The 20905-nt window shown below is 47.6% G+C and overlaps 1 protein-coding gene across 3 annotated transcripts; it reads left to right on the top strand.

The window, feature by feature from the left end:
* Window positions 1-2145: 2145 nt before the first annotated feature.
* On the top strand, window positions 2146-20599 carry ARF3 (ADP ribosylation factor 3). 3 transcript variants are annotated; one of them, XM_015065795.3, is made up of 6 exons: window positions 2230-2353; window positions 3558-3600; window positions 15578-15818; window positions 16630-16740; window positions 16982-17106; window positions 17662-20599. In XM_015065795.3, the coding sequence occupies exons 3-6, from the start codon at window positions 15671-15673 to the stop codon at window positions 17821-17823; spliced, it is 546 nt and encodes a 181-aa protein (XP_014921281.1). In that variant the 5' UTR covers window positions 2230-2353; window positions 3558-3600; window positions 15578-15670; the 3' UTR covers window positions 17824-20599. The 3 variants fall into 3 exon arrangements, with proteins under 3 accessions (XP_014921280.1, XP_014921281.1, XP_014921282.1); XM_015065794.3 differs by lacking the exon at window positions 3558-3600 and having other exon boundaries at window positions 2146-2353; XM_015065796.3 differs by lacking the exons at window positions 2230-2353; window positions 3558-3600 and adding an exon at window positions 11494-11583.
* The last annotated feature ends 306 nt before the right edge of the window (window positions 20600-20905 follow it).

Here is a 20905-nt window from a genome sequence, read left to right as displayed (position 1 = left end):
CTCTCTTTCTAGCTTTCTCTTTCGTCAGACACACTCTGTGGCAAACTTAAGCCCCAAACCACAACCTTGAGAAATTCCAACTGGATTTTGTCAGCAAGGCCAACACCACCACCCCCCCCCGCCCCCCGCTCCCGGCACACGCGCTGGGCTCAGACCCAGGCCTGGGGTCAGTGACGAGAGTGGGAGTGTGCAACCCACAGAGTGGGTGGCTACAATTTCAGCTTTTACTTAACTCCACTTGCAGTCAGAGGGAGGGAGAAGGACTGATGAACTGTAAGTCAGGCCTCTTGGCCTCCTTCAGCTCTGGATGAGCTCTTCTCCCGTAGCCTTTCATGTGGTTGGGAAGCTGGGGAGTGGCAGTTGCCGGCTAGTTGCCAGCTAGGCAGCACCCCTTCTGTCTCTGCTCCTGTTTGCTCCACGGGAAGCACCCAGTGATGCTGCAGCAGACTCCAGACTCCAGACAGGTGAAGGCTGGGAGATTCAGTCCCATTCATCAGTTCTGACTCAAATGCCATGGTACTTGCTGCTAACCATATTAGGCTGTCAGTATTTCCATCCTCGGTCACACCTGGAACCCAACCTGGAGAGGATCTGGTCTTGGGCAGGGACACTGAATTTGTACCTCCTGTCAGAGTCTCACAAGGCATGTTGGTGTCGTTGGGGCACTAGTGAAGGGGAGGGGGGTGCAGAATATTATTTTTAGTGGTCAGTGTGGGGCATAACTTGGTGGGGGAAAAATTTTAGGAAAAGAAATGGAAAGAATAGTCATGGGGAGGTATCACAGGGCCTAATCTAAGAGCATGCAAGAAAACTGAAGGAGTCTTCTGCCATTTACAACACAGAGCTTAGCAGGGCAAAGGCCCTTAATAGCAACAGCCCAGGACAGATACAACTCTCTTTGTTATGAATATGCTCCTTGTTATCCAGTTCATCCCTCACCATCTTAAATTAGGGCCATCTCGGCTTCACGTTCTAGGGTCATGCTATTCTCCACGTTAAAATAAGAGAGAAAACAGACTGGGGTAAGAGGAAGAGTAGGGAATGTACACACCAGGAATAGATGGGGACAAGTGTGGCTATCTACCAACCTAGCTCTTGGAAAGCGACAGGAAACAAGGCAAAAAAAAAAAAAAAAAAAAAAAAAAAAAAAAAAAAACAAAGAAAGAAAAAATCCAGAAAAGCAACAGTTTTGGCTCAAGCCTTAGGGAACAGCTATGTGTTCCCTTATACTGCTATAAATGAGGGGAGAGGACACTTAAAGAACCTTCTTTTGTTCTTAGCATTACTAGTGCTCTTCTTCTCGCACAGCAGAGACTGTTCAAAGGCAGCTTTGCGTGTCTAGATCAGGTGCAGAAATGAGTGTAAAGGAAGTGGAGGTGGGCACGAGTGGAGAAGCATGGGTGCAAAGTCTCTCACTTTCCTTGGGATACTAACATTCATAGTCATCTAGTCACACATCCTCAAACCACGCCTCTTAATATTAGGCTTCCACCGGTTGTCTTTCACTTTCCAACCTCCTAACTGGTCCAGAGTCCAATTGTTTCCTTCGGTCTCTTAAATTCATCACTCTCTCTCCTCTTCGCCATGGGAAAGGATCTCCTGATTCAGACCCCTGAGTACTCAGACCCCTAAGACTCAGTCTTAGGAGTAGTGAGTAGCAACACTGATGCAGCGAGGGCTCTCAGGTAATTGCAGCTAACCAGGGTTAAGAAATAAAAGATGTGGTCTGGGGGAACTCTGGAGCAGCGGAATTGAAAAAAAAAAAAAAAGGTGTGGAAAAGATGTTGTCTAGAAGAGTAAGGTGAGCCATAACAAGGACTGTTCACTCATACCCTGCTCCTGGCTTTGCCTCTCCGCCCAAACCCTCTCCAGTGTGGCCAGCACGCCGCTCCAGTCCTTAAATTCCAGGAATGGCCCTGGAGCTTGGGATTCTCACCTCAGTCCCCACTGCCTCATCCCCACTTCCCGGCTCCCGCCTCCGCCACCCTCAGCCTGCGGCCCCCACATCGGCCCCCGCCCAGGTTCAGCTCCAGCACCCGGTTGCCTCTGCTGCAGCCGCTGCCATGGTGATGGATCTCGCGAGAACTGCCGCACGCTACCGCGCAGTTCTCGCGCGATCGGGGAGGTGGGAAGTATCCCGGTCTGGGGGTGGGGGTGCGCCGCACAGCTCCCGTCGCCGTCGCGGCTTCCGGTGCTAGGTGGAGGAAAGGAAGGAGGGAGCCAGGGAGCGGGGCCAGGGGAGCAGTGGTGCCGAAATCGGCTTGGGGGTGTCGGAGGGAGCGGAACCAGTGCCGAGCGGAACCTGCGGGGGCGGAGGCGGCGGCCGCAGCGGCGGAGCTGGGAGCAGGAACAGGTGAGGGGCTGGGGAAGGAAGGCGGGTCTCCGTAGAGGAGAGGCTCGGGGTGGGGGCTGAGGAGATAGACCCCCCCCTCCCCCCGCCCCAGGCATTGCCGGGCAAGGAGCGGTGTGGTCTTTCCCACCGGAGAGCTCGGAGAGGGGGCGCCGGGCCAGTCTCTCGCCTGCCCCCGCATTTGAAGGACGCGGAGCTGGGGTGGGGGTGGGGGGCGCACACGAATTTGTGCCTCTGCCTCGCACGCGGGGGCGACCCGGGCTGCAGTTAGGTTCTCCTCGCCTGCAGGAGGTGGGCTTACGAGGGGTCGGGGTTGAGGTGGAGGAAAACAGTCCATAAAGAGGTGGTGCGGGGGCGGTGATGACTGTTTTCTATCCTTTTTCTGTTAAAAGGGCTAGGGAATGCCTCGTTTTCCTATCTTCTCTCCCGCTCCACCTTAGCACTAGGAGACCAGAGCCTTGCTGCGGTGACACCCTCTACTCCCATCATGGGGCAGGGGTGCGTAGGGGGTTTAGGGATTAGGTGACAAGGCAAGCTACTGGGGCACCCCGGGGGCACTGTTCTGCTAAAGGTTGCGCTTTTGGGTCTTGGGAACCACACGTTGGGAAGAGGGCAGCAGGTGGGGAGCGGGAGGAGAAGAGGCAGGAGAAGGGGGAGGGGGCATCTGATCTTGCTTGGAGAGGAGAGGTGGTGCCTTCCTCCCCCAGGCAAAGCGGGGGCGGTCTCACAGGAGGAGGGAGCAGCTTGTCGCTGGCTCTGAGTTTGTGTCTTCCAATCCGCTTTCTTTCTTTAGGAAGTACCAGGATTCCCGGAACAGAAAATGGAGCCATTGCTTACACCAGTGTTTGAGGGAAGGAGGGGGAGGTGGAGTTCCCTGTTAAACCTAGCCACTTGAATAGCAAAGTGGTAGCTCCTCTCTTGGGGGAGTTCCCTTCTTTTTGGGTTGTATTACTGCCGGTCTCATTCTGGCCAGGCCCGGAGGAGTGTGGTATGTGGTCAGGAGGGAGAAGAAATAGTGAGGTCATCCGGTTGAGGGAGAAGCGTAACTCAAAACCTGTCTCTGCTGCTGTTGGGTTGGGTCACCCCTGGTCTATGGCATGAAAGTTTTATTGGTAGGAGATCTGCTGCAGGAGTCTGATTGCGTGGGTCAGTGCAACAGGACAGAATCTAGTCTCTGCCTACTTTTCTCCCCTTGTTCCTTAATCAGGTGGTGACCAGCTTTGCTGCCATTTTGTCTTGAGCTTCTTGGGGTAAGTGTCTCCACTTGGTATGACTGGAAGGGAGCAGTGAATTGGTTATTGCCCATTAGACCTGAGTTTGAATAATGTGTCTCTAAAAGCTCATTTTAAGAAAGAAGCTGATCCACAGAGGTCACTTTTTCACAGAATGAATCAATGACCTTGGATTTAGCTGGGAAGGGCCCCCATGTGTCACATATTTACGTGCCTCCTGCCTCCCAGCATAGAATTATTACCTTGCACCGTCAAAATTTGTGTGTGTGTCTTGTTTTTCCAGAGAGAGAAGAAACATTTCAGTTGCAGGGATTGGATCTCATGTTGTGTCACCCACGATGCCCATGCAAACAGTAGACACTCATGATGTATATGGGATGTGAATGGATAGAACTCAACAAGCTTTCTGATTACAGTTTAAGGAAAGAGAAAGAGATGATTTGACTCTCAGGGAGAGTGCCTGGGGATAGCTGAGTGAGGGTACAAAAGCCCTTAGCCATTGTAATTAAGTCTGAGTCTCTCCACCTTCCTAAGAGGCACAAAACAGGCCTGGATAATGGAAACTAAGACCCAAAAAGAAAAATATTACTAGAACACTAAGTCATTATTTATCTGAAATCTCAGATCCCCTGCTTCTCTATGTGGGCTAAAGGGGTCTCCGTTAAATGTTAAGTCAAAATTGGAATTCTGGAGATTATGGAGGAGGGAGCCAGTATCTGTGGTGTGGTGCCTGGCACAGAAGTGGTGCCAGTGAATGGTAGCTGCTATTATTAAACTGAATGCAAGTATAAAGGAGGGAGGACAGCAGGCTGGAAAGAGTGGAAGTGAAGTCTTAAGTGCACAGAGGGTCATACTGTGCATGTTCATCTCTGCTACTCTCTTTTCCACTGAGTCAAGAGGAAATGGACTCAGAGGATAGTGGGTGGGATTTGTTACTTAAAAGGAGGAACTTCTTTAAAACCAGTTTTGTTAAAGCCGAGTAAATAATAGGGAAATTGTGGAATCTGCTTCTCTGTACACCTTTAGAAATGGCTGCCAAGCAGCCGGAGACTCAAAGCATCTCACTGTGTTTGGTTCTCCTCACCATTTTTTTTTTTTTTTCCTCCTCACCATTTTTGTTGCAGGTCAATTTAGAGGCAAAATGGTCTGGTAATTGAGAGTGTGGTCCTTGGAATTAGACAAAATTGGGTTCAAATCCTGCCTCTGCTAATTACTAGTTGTATATAATTTCGGTGAAATTACTTGTCCTTTCTTATTCCTCATTTTCCTCATCAGTGAAGAGCATGACAAAGATAGTACCTTCATAATATAGGCATGAGAATTAAATGAGATAACTGAGTCTAAAGCACTCAGTTTCATACAAAGCATGGTAAGTTTCAAATAAAAGTTGCTACGAATAATCACCATCATAATAGTAATAATAATATGAGCACTCAGGGCTGCCTTAGAGAAGGTTGACACAAGAACAACTTGCTGCCTGTGTAGAGGGATGATTGTTACCATGACTTTCTTTGCTGGTTGTAGGCTTATGAGCAATAAAATCTTTTTTCAGCATCAGCCTTACACAGGCAGTTCCCGCTGCCCGAGTGGGAGGTGAAGCTGGAGCAAGGCAGGGGCCCTGAACCATCAACTTGGATGCAGGGTGAGGATGTGGAGGCTCAAGAATAGTGTTCATGTTAGAAAAGTCAACATGGGGTGCCTGGGTGGCTCAGTCAGTTAAGAGTCCGACTCAGGTCATGATCTCAAAGTTCGTGAGATCGAGCCTCGCATCAGGCTTTGCACTGTTATTATGGAGCCTGCTTGGGATTCTCTCTCTCCCTCTCTTTCTGTCCTCCCCAGCTTGAGTGTTCTCTTCTCTCTCAAAATAAATAAACATTAAAAAAAAAAAGCATGATTGAAGTAATGGTCGACTCTGATAAAAGAGCACTCTCGTTGACCTAGGTCAGTGATTTAGATTTCAGGGTCCCTTTATTTTAGGGCTCAGTATTTCAGCATCCTCCATTTCCTGGGCCACTTTTTTCTTTAAAAATTTTTTTTAATGTTTATTTTTGAGAGACAGTGTGAGCGGGAGAGGGACAGAGAGAGAGAGAGGGAGACACAGAATTCGAAGCAGACTCCAGGCTCCAAGCTGTCAGCACAGAGCCCAACATGGGGCTTGAACCTGCGAACCAGGAGATCATGACCTGAGTGGAAGTCAGACACTCAACCTGCTGAGCCACCCGGGCGCCCCTGGGCCATTCGTTTCAGGGTCTCCTTTAAATGTCTACTTCTGAGTACGTTTCAGAATGTACTGTATGGAGGTCCAGAGTTGTGATATCTATGTAATTCTATTTGCTATACATTTTCAACATGTTTTGCAGTTATAGGTAGAGTGCTAGTGAAGCTTTTTGATAGTGAAAAAACATGGGGAACATCTAGAAAGAGTTCCACAAATGTTTGAAGGTTTGTATTATACCCTAGGTAGGAACTGACTGAGGTAGGGATTCCGTGAACATGTAAGAGCTTTGCATTGGACTTCTCAAAGGACCAGAAGGGACATGGCTCAGGATTTCAGGGCTCTACCATTATCACCATATTCCTGAAGAAAGGTGAGATGATGGGGTGTAGCATATCTCATCATACCTTTTAGCTCTTCTGTTACTGATGAGAGCCTCGTATGACGCTTCCTTTGTGAGTGTCAAGCATGGATGTTTAAAAAATTTTTTAATGTTTATTTTTTAGAGAGCAAGAGAGACAGAGTATGAGTGGGGGAGGGGCAGAGAAAGAGGGAGACACAGAGTCCAAAGCAGGCTCCAGACTCCAAGCTGTCAGCACAGAGTCCGATGCGGGGCTTGAGCTCATGAATTATGAGATCATGACCTGAGCTAAAGTTAGATGCCTAACCAACTGAGCCACCCAGGTGCCCCAAGCATGGATGTTTAAACTTAAATAATTTAAATGTGAAAGGAAACATAATTTAGGCTGCAGGAGAACGTTTGCTCTCCGTTGCGATGGTTTTTTTTTTTTTCAATTTTTTTTCATGTTTATTTATTTTTGAGAGAGAGAGAGACAGAGCACAAACAGGGGAGGGGCAGAGAGAGAGAGAGGGAGACAGAATCTGAACCAGGCTCCAGGCTCCAAACTGTCAGAACAGAGCCCGACATTGGGCCCGAACTCATTAACTGTGAGATCATGACCTGAGCTGAAGCTGGACCCTTAACCAACTGAGCCACTCAGGTGCCCCTTCATTGCGATGGTTTTTGACCCTTTCCTCTTTTTTTGTTAAAAGCAATAGAACGTTACCTTGTATAAAATCTTACTTGAAGTCTAATACATTTAGTGGATAAAAATGGAGCTGCTCTAGGGGCGCCTGGGTGGCTCAGTCGGTTGGGCTGCCGACTTCGGCTCAGGTCATGATCTCGTGGTCCTTGAATTCAAGCCCCACATCAGGCTCTGTGCTGACAGCTCAGAGCCTGGAGCGTGCTTCGGATTCTGTGTCTCCCTCTCTCTCTGCCCCTCCCCTGCTTGCGCGCTCGCTCTCTCTCTCTCTCTCTCTCTCTCTCTCAAAAATAAGAAACATTAAGAATTTTTTTTTTTAAATGGAGCTGCTCTGGTGGTGGTGTAGAGTCATTGAGCATAATTAGAGCCTCTCATGTGGTTCCCCCCACCCCCACCCAGAAGCCTGTGAATCCCACCTAAGGAACCTTAGGGTTCTGAAAATGTAGCAACTACTTCTCGAGTTTGTCAGATACAGGAAGAGGGTCAGGGATCACCTATAGAATAGTCTTCCTCAACCTCAGAAATGTTTCACCACCATCGTTAGAACCAGACTCCTCAAAAGCAAGCATGTTAGTCACTAGCCACAGATTAATCATGGTGTTGGGGACATGAAACATGAATAAGGCATGGTCCCTGTTAGCAAGGGGCTCCTGGTTTGGTAAAATATTTCCCCAATCTTTTCTCATCATGGCATACATAGAAAATGGTAATAGACATGGTGCTTACAAGCTGAGGTGACTGGCCCTTGAATTCTAGCCATCTTAATCTCTGCCTAGCCATCCAGTCTGATGGGATGTATGGCAGACCTGTTATGCATTAAAGGCACATTATTTCCGGCTCTGGAAAGCAAAATAGGCAAATGTAAATAAAACATACTGTGGTAAGTCCTAGAGTAGACATGCATTTGCGGTGCTAAAGGATCAGATGGCTCTTACTCCCCAAGCTAGTTGTTCCCTGTTTTCTGAATCCTTAGACTGCTCTGTAATGATGGGCCGTGTCAAACCATGGCTTCCTGTTTCATCTATTCACAACAGCTCCGTTTTGACTTGTGAAGTGGGACCAAATTGGGGCAAAGGTTTATTAGGGCTTTAGGCTGACTACTCATGGAATTTCAGTGATGCTATAATTAAGAAAGCATAGTGTTCTGAATAGCTAAGGCATTGTATAGATGTAGGCATTGGAGCAGCCATGGAGTATCAGGCGATGGAACGGTTGTAAGCTGGTCAGATTCGAAGAATAGGGCAAGCTGATAGCTTTGGTTAGAGGGCAGTGCCACAGAATGTTCCAAAGAAACAAATGAGTCTGGTTTTTATCTGGTCACTGTTTTATGTGGCTAAGTCATGTATTCTGAAACAGACCTGATTCTCTGTTCTGACTTGCTGAGGTTTGTGCATGGGAAAAGCCAGGCCCTTCCCAGGTGTTTGGGTCTTTCTAATCAGACAGGGGCAATTTAGGATCTTTCCTTGATAATGTGGCCTTCTTTCAGGTTCTCCTATATTGGAGTTGTCTTCTCAGACTAGAAGGGAAACTGGCATGATGATTCCGGCCTGAGCCTAAACAACTGTTAAGTGGAACCTAATTTTAGTTAGGTATGTTTTAATTTGTAACAATATCATCAATTGCCTAATAGCTAAGTTCAGTAGGTATCTTTCAGGCCTTATCTTAATTTGACATTTCTAAAGCCTTTGACCCTCCTTCCTTTTTTAAAAATGTTTTTTACTGTCTTGACTTCCTTTGGGCCCCTCTGGTACCTTCTTACTCTCTTTCCTGGCTTCTGTTTTTGCCCAGTGCTTTAAATGTTGACATGCCCCAGGTTTTTGCCTTTGGCCTTTTTTTCCTGTCCCACTGTACACACTCTCCCTAGATATACAGTTAGAGTAGCATCAGTTGCAAAAGACAGAACACACACGCGTGGCTTAAACAGTAAGTGAATTTATTAAAGCGTATATCTTGAAGTCTAGGTGAAATAAACCAGACACAAAGGAATAAAAGTGTATGATTCTATGTGTATGAAGCATCTAGAATAGTCAAATCCATAGACAGACGTAGAATGGTGGTTGCCAGGAGCTGGAGGTAGGGGAAGTGGCGGTTATTATTTAAGTTACAGAGCTTAAATTTGGGAATATGAAAATGTTCTGAAGATAGGTGGTGGTGCACAACAGTGTGAATGTATTTAATGCCATTGAACTGTGCACTTAAAAATGGTCAAAATGGTAAATTGTGTTATGTGTATTGCTCTCTATACACACACAAAGAAATGTAGGGTTACAACACTTTTCTTTTTAATCTACCAGCTTGGCAGGGTCATTAAGAATGCAGATTTTCTTCATTTTTCTGCTCTGACAGCCTAGAGTTCTTATGTCTGCCTTCATGTTCTCAGCATCTCATCCTTCTATGTCAACATCTATAGGCTAGATTGGGGCGCCTGGGTGGCTCAGTCAGTTAAGCATCCAACTTCGGCTGAGGTCGTGATCTCACAGTTCGTGAGTTCGAGCCCTGCGTCAGGCTCTGTGCTGACAGCTCAGAGCCTGGAGCCTAAAGGCTGGAGAAGAGAATGTTGCCATATGTTTTTTTTTTTGTTTTTTTTTTAATAAAGTCTATTTATTTATTTTGAGGGAGGGAGGAAGGGGGGAAGAGAGAGAGAGAGAGGGAGACAGAGACAAACACAAGCCAGGGAGGGAGATAAGAGAATCCCAGCAGGCTCCAACCACCAGCGGGGCTTGAACTCACAAACTGTGAGATCATGATTTGAGCCGAAATCGAGAATTGGACGCTTAACTGACTGAGCCACATAGGTGCCCCAAGCATATGTCTTTTTTTTTTTAAGATTGAGGAAAACTTTCCTGGATGCTCCCAGCAGACATTCCCCATGTCTTATTGGCTAGAATTGGCATATAACCATTCGTGACTCAGTCACTGGCAGGGGAAATGAAATGCCTATATCCCTTAGGCTGATCACTTTTCCTACCCTAGAGTTGGGGAAAGGTATCTTTATACCCCCAACCCCAACATCTGAACAAATTAGGTCTTCTGTTAGAAAAAAGAAGAGGAAGAATAACTGTTTGGGTAGATAGCCAATAACTCCCGTCATCCTGGATCTTAGTTTCTCTTACAGCTTCAGTTACCATCTCTGCAGATGATTCTCAAATACCCAGCCTAACTTTTCTCCTGAAAATCAACTTAGCACCTCAAAATCAAACTTTATTCTAAAAACACCTTCAATCTCAGATCTGTTTTTCTTGTATTTCTTGTCTGAAGAAGTCCCACCAGATCACCCACTCATTTAATAATCAGTCATTAAATCCTGTGGATTCTACGATTTTGATGTTTCAAATCTGTCCTCTCCTTTTTATTGCCACCTCTGGTTCAGAACTTTTGATTTGTCAACGGTATTACCGTACCTCCCACATGGTCTTTCTGTCTCAAGTCTTTTCTCTTTATTTTTTAACGTTTTTTAAATTTATTATTGAAAGACAGAGGATGAGCATGGGAGGGGCAGAGAGAGGAGGAGACACAGAATCCAAAGCAGGCTCCAGGCTCTGAGCTGTCAGCATAGAGCCCGACGCGGAGCTCGAACTCACAAACTGTGAGATCATGAGCTGAGTCGAAGTCGGATGTTTAACTGACTGAGCCACCCAGACGCCCCAAGTCTTTTCACTTTTTAATTTATACCCTAAAGTATTGCCAGAATGGTCTTTTTTTTTTTTTTTTTTTTTTTTTTTTTTTTGGAAAGTAAGCTTTACATCTAACATGGGGCTCGAACTCCTGACCCTGAGATCAAGAGTTGCATCCTCTGCTGACTGAGCCAGGCACACCCAGAATGGTCTTTTTAAAGCATATACTTGATCATGTTATTCAATATGGCCTTTAAGGCCCTTCATGATCTAGCCCCTGCTTACCTCCAGAGTCATCACTTTCTTCTACCCACTATGTGATATCCAAATAATCTGCCTCTCAGATGCACCTGGCTTTGTCTAATAAAAAGTGTTGTCTCTAACTCAAGTCTTTATGTCTTTGACATGCTGTTCCCTCTCCCTCTTTATTGTTTAATTACTTCCTATTCTTCCTTTAGGAGTCAGCTCAGGTGTGACCTGAGAATCAGAGAATCGCCCTTTACCCCTGTTTTGATTAGCTGCTCCAGCTTTCTGTCCCCATAATACTATGTGCTTATCTCATTCTTACCCTCATGCTGTTTTGTAATCCTGGGTTTGCTAGTTTTCCTCTCCCATGACAGTTTCATGAAGGCAGAAGCTGTCTTCCTCTCTGTATCCCTAGTTCCATATACTCAATAAATGCTTAATGAATGGATGGAAGCTGACATCTGAAGCTATTTCTTGGCTTTGGGAAATCTCTGAGTCCAGTAGAAGTCATTGAGATACTAATCTAGGAGTTCTTGTGTGCTTGTGATTATAGTGCTCTTGAGACAAAAACTTGGAAAGCTTATAGAGGTCACAAGCCAGCTGTGCTAAGGAAGCTAAATACAGGCGGACCCTGCTTTTGTTTCCTTAAATTTTATTGGTCTGCTCCATTGGCTTTGCTAAAAATAGCATCTCTATTAGTGATATCTCAATGTGAAAACCGTCTGGGAGCAAAGCTGCTTTTAGTGCACCCTGCTTGGCAGCAGACTTTGGTTTTCCTTTCCTCGGACCCATCATGTAGCCTGAAGAGGAGGAGGTGGTGCCAGATCAGAAGTCCCCTTGGAGGTGTCTTACGATGCAAGCCTGAGTCAGCCACAGGAGTCAGGTGAGGGGAGTGTGTGTGGCAGACCTAGCTGTGACTCTCAGTATCACTTGGAGAGTGAGGCAAGAATGTTCCTGCAACACACACAAGCCAAGATGGCTGAGCAGTTCAGCAACAGCCTGCCTCTCCTGGGGGGGTGGAAGGATGGACTTGGGGGCGGTAAGTAGCCCTCAGTGAGGACATCCTCAAATGAGGCTTAAATCAGGCAGTGTGCTTGATTGAACTCCTGCAGTGTCCCAGACAGATTGTCCTGGAACACATTTTTTTAGAGCTCTTCTTGTCGTTTGTACTACTGATAACAAAGTTTGTGATTGTAAAATAGAATGTTGAGATATACTTTTTAATACTAGAGATATTACTGTATTCCATTTTTTATCCTAAGCCACTCACCTTTAGTTTTAACTGCTGATTCCTGGTTTCTAACAGCCCATGGAACCCTGGCATTTTGCCCTGTGAACACAGGAGTGCCATCTGTGGTAAAAGAGAGTAACTATAGGCTGCAGAGTACATAGGGAAACAATCCAGGGTTTATGGTTTGTTTGTTTGTTTGTTTTTCTTTTTTGCCATTCTGCCTCCCAGAGCTTTTTCTAGGAATGCATTATGGTGAAAGTGAGAATCAGCTGTATAGACCAAGATTTGTGTTCATGGCACAAAGCTGAAAGTTGCCACCATCCTCATGGTAGGGGCATCAAGCTGTCTGGTAATAGGGACAGATCAAGAAAACCAATACCCACTTTGGAATGCTCATCTGAGTCAAGCTCTTGATTATATTAAAGAGGAGCCATAATTTCCACTAATGTCAAGGCCCTGGGCTTCCCCCCAGAGGACATGTGGTAACTCCTTGGGCATTTCATCAGTTATCCATCTGCCACATTGTGTATTAAGCGGCAAGAGAAAATTCCACCAATTTTAGTCTTCTAGTCCTTTTGGGGTGTTTCCAAACCAGTCTTTGGGTCAGGTATGTGTGGAGAATGGCCAAGAATTGACAGGATATCTAAGAAACCATTGGTGCATTATACAAAGATACCAAGTGCTGCTAGGGCAGAAGAAATGATATAAGAACAACCTCAGATGAGGCTTAAATTGGCCCATGTGCTTGATTGAACTCGTATAGTGGAATTGGCACTGGGAGTGGGACGGATCCAAAATAAAAGGCATAGTCCCTGCCCATGGAGAATACAGTGAAGCTGGAGAGACGGTAAATATACAGACTTATAAAGAAGAAAAAACTGCACAAGTTAGTAAGTGCCACTGGAGTGGTTCAGATGATTCAGGGACATACCAGGAAATAGAAATAAGTGTAACACTGGGATTAGCTTTTGAACCAAGACATTAGCATGCTAGCTTAGCAAAGAAGCAAACCAAAGTACAAGGTTTGCATGTTCGGGGGCAAGGGGTATTTTTCAGTCACTGCTGTACTCACAGTTGATAATCATTTACTCAGCAATAATTTCATTCTCGAAGGACAGCAAGATAAATGTGTGGCATAAATTTAATACAGAATCTGGGCCGAAGCCTATTACCAAAGTCTTAAAGGAAAGTATCATCTGGAGCTGGAGAAAAGGACACCTGGGCAGGAGACAAGATATAAAAGTAGGAAGACTTGGGGAAGATTTAAATTTCTGTAGGTGATGGTGGCAGGACCGGAAATCTGACTACTACAGATTGCTGGGGTTGATGGAATCTAATCTTATTAGTTGGGCAGATGTCCCCTCCTGCCTCAGGGATCCTCTGGGATCTGTCTGCCTGGGTGGGTTGAGGCAGGATGGGCAGGGACGATGGCTAGTGGGCGACTTGGCTGAAGTTGAGCCCTAAGGTTGAGCCAGGTCCTCTCTCTGGGGTGTGAGCCCTTTGGGTCAGGGGCAGGGCTCATCTGAGGAACCTACCAGGAGCACCACGCCTGGCTCATTAGTGGATGTCTGAGAAGGCCTTTGAAGATGAAACACTCCGTAAGCACTCATTGTTTCTGTTTTTTGGACAAACTAGTACTTTGGTCTCCAGGGGCTGTTGATCTGGCTCCTTTGTGCTAGTCTGGAATTTGCTGCAAACTGAGGAGAGTAGGAAACAAGCAGAACTGAAATAATTTTTGAGAAAACAGCTAAACTCCCACTAAACCCCCCATGCTTTAGCTTGTAAATAGGATTCCTACCCATCCACCTTTCACATTCTTGGGTTTGGGTGCACTCTGTCTTGACCTGTTCCTTCGCCTGCTGGTTTTGGGGTGTGTGTGTGTGTGCCTCTGGTTCCCAGACTCTATAGAGAATGCCAGCAGCTGGCATATGGTGATTGCTGAATAAGCTGCCTGCTGACGCATGTCTCCTGCAGGCACAGAGAACTGGCTGGCATGGGCGATTCTGAACCCCTGTTTCATTGTTGTTTCAAAGATGCATTTCTGTGGCTGTCCTGTTCCATAGAGAAGGGAGGGAAGAAGAGAAAATGAGTGACTCTGATTTTGTCTTTGGGGGCAATAGGTAGTAGGGTGGGAGGATGGGCATTTTGTACCTTCATAGTGGTTCTTAACTGCTGTCGTCTTCACTTTTTTAGCAGATATTTGTTAAGTTCCTAGTATGTACCAAGCATAAGCTTCCAATCTGAGTGAGCTGCTAGTAAGGCCAGTTATAGACCTTACTATTTTAGTTCGTTTGTTCCACTGCTATGTGCCAGGCACTAGTCAAGGTACTGGGAACACAGCAGTGAACAAAATAAAGAGCCGACATTGTAGAAGGAGAAAAACACAACAGCAAGAAACAAATGTGTGATGTGTCTGATGCTGAGAAATGCTATGAAGAACAGTGAAGTGGGATAAATGGGGTAGAGAGTGATGTATGTATGTTTTGGTGGTTGTAGAAGGCCTCTTTGATAAGGTGATACTCAAATGGATGCCTGAAGAAAGTGAGGGAGTACTCTGGGAAGGTTAACTCAGGGCAGAGTGAAGAGCAAGTACAAAAGCTTTGAGACAAGAAGGTGTTGGGGAATTGAAGTGGAGTGAGCCAAAGGGAGAGCAGTAGAGGATCTAACAACAGAGCAGGGGAATGCAGATCATGCAGGACCTTGTAAGCCACGGTATGGCTTTGGGTTTTACTGAAAAGGAGATACGAAGCCAAGAAAGGGTTGAACCGAGAAGCAGCATGACCTGATTTTGGTTTTAAAAGCAGTCTGGCTATGTGGAGAATAGACCGAAGGGGGTGGGGGGAAGAAGCAGGGAATGAGGTGACTGCCTCATTGCAGGTGAGAATGTAGAAAAGCTGTCCTTGGATGGGCCACAGTGAGCCTAGGAATGAGGGGGAGCCTAGGAATGGCTGAGGAATGAGGGGGAGCCTCTCCCCACCCCATCTCCCAGCTTGGTGTACGGTTGTATGAACGGGAACAACTTGAGCAGCTGGCACTTCACAAAGTGGAAAGGATCAGCCTCTTTTAGGGAGGGTTACTTTCTTATTTCTTCCTCATTGATTTTGGTGTGTGGAAGGAAGGTAGAATTATAGAAGTAGAGAAAGGGAAGAAGTTGAGTCCTTTGATTTGAGCAGAGAGCCTAGACCTTGGGAACCTGGCAAGCCCAAACCTTGTCAGGAGTCACAAAGAGCCACTCCTCATTCCACTCCCTCCTCTCCCAGCCTTTCCGGGAGTCTCAGGGTAAGGCTGAGGGAGGGAGGGGCATTCATGGTCTCATAAGACCTTATATGGTATAGAGTGTCAGAACTCAAGGGACTCTAGAAGTCATCTAGTTCAACCTCCTCCATTTATAGGGGCAGATATGGATGGGTGAAATAACTCGTCCAAAGTCACATGGGTATATTACTAACAGAGCAGGGGTCCTGAGTGTTCAGTGCTTTGTCTCTCTGCTCCCAAAGACTCAGGATGTGTCTGAGTAGGACTTGATCTTCCTAGTCCTCTCAGGCTCTCAGTTTGGCATGAACTCCAGCCATGACTTTGGCAAATCCCATTTGCACGAGATCCTGACTAGCAGATGGTGGTAATGAGTTTATGTTTCTTTGCCTAGGATCAAGTTCTCCATACCAGGGGCCAGGCCAAAACCAGACTGCCACTGCCCCCACTTGAGCCCGCTTGTCCTCAGAAAGTGGTTGCTGTGATCATGGGTAATATCTTTGGAAACCTTCTCAAGAGCCTGATTGGGAAGAAGGAGATGCGTATCCTGATGGTGGGCCTGGATGCTGCAGGAAAGACCACCATCCTGTATAAGCTGAAACTGGGGGAGATCGTCACTACCATCCCCACCATCGGTAAGGGTACAGCTTAGATGTAGGCTTTCATGCCAACAGCTGAGCCAGGCAGGGGGCCTGTTCCTAGATCCCCCACCTGGCCACCAGGCAAGTCCATGCAACTTGGGGGGATTCAGGGAAGGATGGTTATTTAGCTTACTAGCAGGTGCTGGGGCTGCCGTTTGCCCACCTACCCTGGTCCTCTCTGATGCGGGAACTTCCGAAGCCTGGCACTGAACAGTCGCCCTGAGGCACTGAGCTGGTTTATTCTTTGTGTTGTTTGGAAAGCGGGTGAAAGGCTTTGATGTTCCTGCCAGGGGCCAGGAGTTGGTTCGGTTTAGATCCTCAGTGGCCCTGATCCTGGTTAAGACCTGCCTGTGGGAGGGAGAGAATTTGCCTTATTGATGGGGCTCCAGATCATCATTGTCCATTGGTTCTGCATTTGGGGCTCCAGGACTATAGCTCACTTTTTCTTCACCGTGTTTCCCAGGCCCTACTTCTTAGCTGTGGCAGACTCTGGTGGCTGAGGTACAGGAATGGGGCTGAGTCATTTCTTTGCAGGAGGGAGAGGCAAAGACTGAAGAGAATGAGTGGAGAAGGTTAGCTGATGTTACCCAGGCGATTGTGAACCTCCTGACTGGCCCTTCTCATTCTCTTCCTCTTTTTCTCTTTTTGGCCTTTAGGCTACTAGGTCAGGGAATACCAGGCCTGAGGAAGCCTTAGTTTCCTTTGCTAGGATCATAGCCAGGCTGGGGGAAACAGAAATGAACCCACCTGGGTATTGTTCGCAGGCCTGGTGTTTGAGGCCAAGTGGCCATTGTTTTTTCCAAAGGGTTCAACGTGGAAACAGTGGAGTACAAGAATATCAGCTTCACAGTTTGGGATGTGGGTGGCCAGGACAAGATTCGGCCTCTCTGGAGACACTACTTCCAGAACACCCAAGGTATGGAATATGAATTGCCCAGGTTGGCACGGGTTGGTTGGGTATGAGCAGAAGGAATGACCTTCATTTTTGGTTATGGGCAGCCAGTTCTTGCCCGGCTGCAACTCCTAGGGGTGGGAACAAAGGAGGAAAGGGAGCAAATATTTGGAGGGCATGTGGAGGGTGTTGTCTTTTGGTGGTGTGTGTGCGGGGAGGGGGAGTTCATCTGCTGTCTTGTGCAGCCCATGCTCTGCCTCCCTAGGGTTGATATTTGTGGTCGACAGCAATGATCGGGAGCGAGTAAATGAGGCCCGGGAGGAACTGATGAGGATGCTGGCAGAGGATGAACTCCGGGATGCAGTGCTCCTTGTCTTTGCAAATAAACAGGTGAGACTTCTCCCCACCCCTGGATTTGAGAGATGACAACCTGGCTGTAGAAATCATGAGCCTTGGGGCTTATTGTAGGAGAGGCCCTGTGTTCTCAATTTTGGAAGTGTGGGAAATACGATTAGCTGGCTTCTTTATGTTCTTCTTCTTGTCCCCCACCCAGCTTTAATTAGCAACATTTCTGTCCTCAGAGATTTGGTGTGGTAGATACATCACCTCAAATCCCTCCTTCATCTTCCCTGATGTCTACTTTAGTGGAACTGCCCTCACTCCTGCAGTCAGACAGACATGATTCTTTGCCCAGTCTGAATCACCTCTCCACTTCCCTACCAACCCCATATTTGGTTTGCAGCTCCCCAGTGGAATGACCTTTAGTGCCTTGAATCTATGGCTCTAGGATGACTAAATCCAAAGCTGCTCCTTAGGACCTTGTTCTGGCTCCTACAATGGAGGAGGAGGAGAGGGTGCTGGTACACATCTCTTTGGTAGATGGGTGCTCTAGAAGCCTTTGAAAGATCCTGAGGCTCCTTTTTGTGTGTCTTCCTCGCGCTCCAGGATTTGCCTAATGCTATGAACGCTGCCGAGATCACAGACAAGTTGGGCCTGCATTCCCTGCGTCACCGCAACTGGTACATTCAGGCCACCTGTGCCACCAGCGGGGACGGGCTGTACGAAGGCCTGGACTGGCTGGCCAATCAGCTCAAAAACAAGAAGTGAGAGCCAGGCAGCCCTATTCGACCACCCCACCCACCCCTGACACACCTACTGTCTCCCTACCCCAGTCCTGCCCCTTCCTTCCCGTTGCCAGTGTGGCCAGGGCCCTGGGTATCATGTCCGCATGCCCAACAAGAGCCTTGCCTCCCCTGCCTCCCCTCCTCTTCCCTGTCCATGACCAGTCCCCAGTTGTTGTCCTGATGATGAATCATTCCAATTTATCGGATTTAAAACAAAAACAAGGTTGTTATGGTTTCATGGGGTGGCCCCCCTCATCCTTGGGTTTGGGAGGTGGGGTGGGGTATTCTCTTCGTTCGCTTCGTTTGGCTCTGGTTGCTGTGCTCTTGGCATCTGAGTCCCTTCCCTTTCCCCACATGTCCTTCTCCTATTCCCCGTCTTCCTTTCCTTTGCCACCCTCTCCCCGTTCTACATGGAAATTGCACGGACCTCTCTGTGTGTGCGTGCATGTGTGCGCGTGTATATACATGTATAGAGAGATGTATATGCAGGGGCCGGGGGAAGGGTGGAGGGGTGGAGTGCAGCTCGAGGCTGGGAGCCAGGACACTGCCCGCTCTAGCCTATCATCTGCCTCTCCCATGTTGATGAGATAAAGGGAAGAAGGTAGAGGGAAGGCTGTCCCACTTGCACTGGTTCCTCTCTTCTCTGCAGGTGGGTTTTTCTGGATGATAGGATGGATGGTGGATTTTCCACCACCATCTTCCCGTGTACCTTTCTCTCCTGCTTAGGGCAGGGGGGTGGTGTTTATCTCTAGATGACTGTTCCCAAGGAGATACCATTCTGCCCTGCCTTGTTAGTGGGGAGAAGAGAGGAGCCCACTCACTCTTACCAGCCCAGTGTTTAACTGGTCCTCCTCCTCATCCTTAGATCTGTTCCTCAGGAGCTTGTGGGGAAGATAGGGAGAGCAAGACCATGGGGGTGTGTTTGGGACCAAGGGCACTGGGGGGGTGGGCCTCAGGTTTTTCATCTTCATACTTTTGTGTTGTTACGAGGTGAGGCATGGATCAGTCCTGTTCCTGCCTTCCCATGTGCCCCCCCCCTTCCTTATCTTCTGATCATGGGGATTGGGTGGTTCATCTATCCTTTGTCAGAAGTTTCCTCACTTTAGTAGTCTTGCTGGCCTGACCAGGGCTGGCTGGGTGGTTTAATGGGAAGCAAGGGAGTGGGGGTGACATAGCAGACCTCAGTTTCAATTCCCCTTGTCTCCACTCTTTTTTTAGTCCAGGATGTGCTGAAGGCTGAAAATTTTCTATTCTGTTTCTAGACCCTCAGGCTATCCTGCTGTCCCTCCTGACTCCCATCCCAACAGTTTTTCCCTGCCCGTTTCACCCACTTCCCATAAATCAATTTGAGGGTTGGAGTGGAGGAAACAGAACTCTGAAGTAGTTGTTGGTGCTGGTGGGATGCAGTGGTCTTCAGAGTCCTCCCACCATAATTATGTAGTTGTTCAGAAGCTGCTGCTGCTACTGCGTCTCTCTGTGTACAGGGGGCGCTTGTCCCTGATGTCCTGGCCTGGGTCCTGACTTTGCGGTTTCTGTGAAGCCGTGGCTTTTCTGTGGGCTCCTGTGTGTGCTGGCTGCGCCCTGAGCTCCTGAACAGCCACCCATAATCTTTCTGCTAAGGTCAGGGCCCAGGCCCCCTGACAAGCATGGCTGAGGGACCCCTTCCCAGAAGGAGTGTCCCAAGCCCCACCCCATGGGGCCAGGCTTCCTGCCACCTTTGTCTACAACAGGCAGATCAGTATCCCCACCCTGACCCAGGTTGAACTGTGAAAGAGAGGTTCCAGGGGTGTCTCCCTCAGTGCCAGTTCCTTAGTGATGTACTATTTACCCAAGATGCAGTGGGTGTGGTGTGTGCAGGTCTCTTGATCTCTAGGCCTGTGTGTGTGTGTGTGTGTGTGTGTGTGTGTTTGGTGGCGGGGTGAGGGGAGAGGGGTGCTGGAGCTTCTATTTCATTTTAATGTATATTCACTCCCATGAACCCCATGGATGCTTCTCTCCACCCCTTTTCTTTGCTTCTGTCTCAGTTTCCTCATGTTTTTGCTCCTGCTCCTGTTTCCTCTCCCTTCCTGAACTCTTTCCTTGGCCTTCTCAACTCATTCACTGCTGTTGCCTGCTGTCGTCTCCCCTTTCCTTGTTTCATTCCTACTTAGGATTCCCCACTCTTGATCTTTGCGGTAGGTGAGAATTTTGCCTCTTTTCCTGCCTCCCAGTCTGACTCTCCCTAGTTAGATGTCAGTCCCAAATAGGTTTTTCTCATTTTAGGCCCACCCCTACCTTGCTTTGGGGAGCTCCAGAGACCAGCGGGCCTGAGCGTTAGGAAGCAGCCTTGGAGGTTGCCTTGGTGCTGCTCAAGGATGTATCCAGCAGGGGGCAGTAAGTGATCTTGGTAGTGTCCCTGGCTGCCAGGCCCTTGGCAGGGGTGGTCTCTTCAACATTCCCATTCACCTAAAAGCTCTTTTTGGATTGGGTTTTTCATTCCATTTTTGCTTGCTCCCTTCCACACTCTTCTCTGGGAGATTTAATTTTATGCTTTCCTTTGTTACAGCCTCTTCCCCCCTGGAGAATTCCCCTCCCCCCCAAAGTTTGTTTTGTGGTGTTGTGGTAACTGCAGTTCTGAACTGGTTTTTCTCTTCTTTTTTCCTTCTCTGGAATGTAGACTGTATATGTTTAATAACTCACCTTCTCTCTCCTTGCTCAAAATGTGGGATACGCGATGACTGTGACCCTGGTTGGAAATTAAACTTGTTTTATGCAGCTTTGGAGCAGACCTTCATCCTTGATGTGCAGCAGCCATGGGACAGTAGTTTAATGGTGAGGGTACTTCTGTCTTTGGTCCCTCTCTGTAGACTGCTCCTTCTCTCAGCAAAGGGGTAAAGGGTACACTTGACAGGGATGGGGCTGGGGGAGAGTGAGATTATTGAGGAATTTAGGCTTATCTCTACACTGCTTACTACTTCCCATCATACTCCAGAGAGGAGCATAAATGAATTGGGCACCAGAGTGTGCCTTTGACTTTGCTCCTTAGTTGTAAAGGGTTTAATCCTGTACTTTGCTTTATTTATCAC

This window comes from Acinonyx jubatus, chromosome B4 (assembly GCF_027475565.1).
Source record: "Acinonyx jubatus isolate Ajub_Pintada_27869175 chromosome B4, VMU_Ajub_asm_v1.0, whole genome shotgun sequence".
NCBI lineage: Eukaryota > Metazoa > Chordata > Mammalia > Carnivora > Felidae > Acinonyx > Acinonyx jubatus.
Note: the sequence above shows the minus strand (reverse complement) of the source record. Positions and strands in the feature narration are given on the sequence as shown.

Excerpts from the sequence above, each read along its gene's own strand:
- ARF3 (XM_015065794.3), top strand. The coding sequence starts at position 15,671 with ATGGGTAATATCTTTGGAAACCTTCTCAAGAGCCTGATTGGGAAGAAG. Across the intron at positions 16,741-16,981 it reads CTACTTCCAGAACACCCAAG|GGTTGATATTTGTGGTCGAC; the intron begins GTATGGAATATG and ends CTGCCTCCCTAG. Across the intron at positions 17,107-17,661 it reads TTGTCTTTGCAAATAAACAG|GATTTGCCTAATGCTATGAA; the intron begins GTGAGACTTCTC and ends CTCGCGCTCCAG.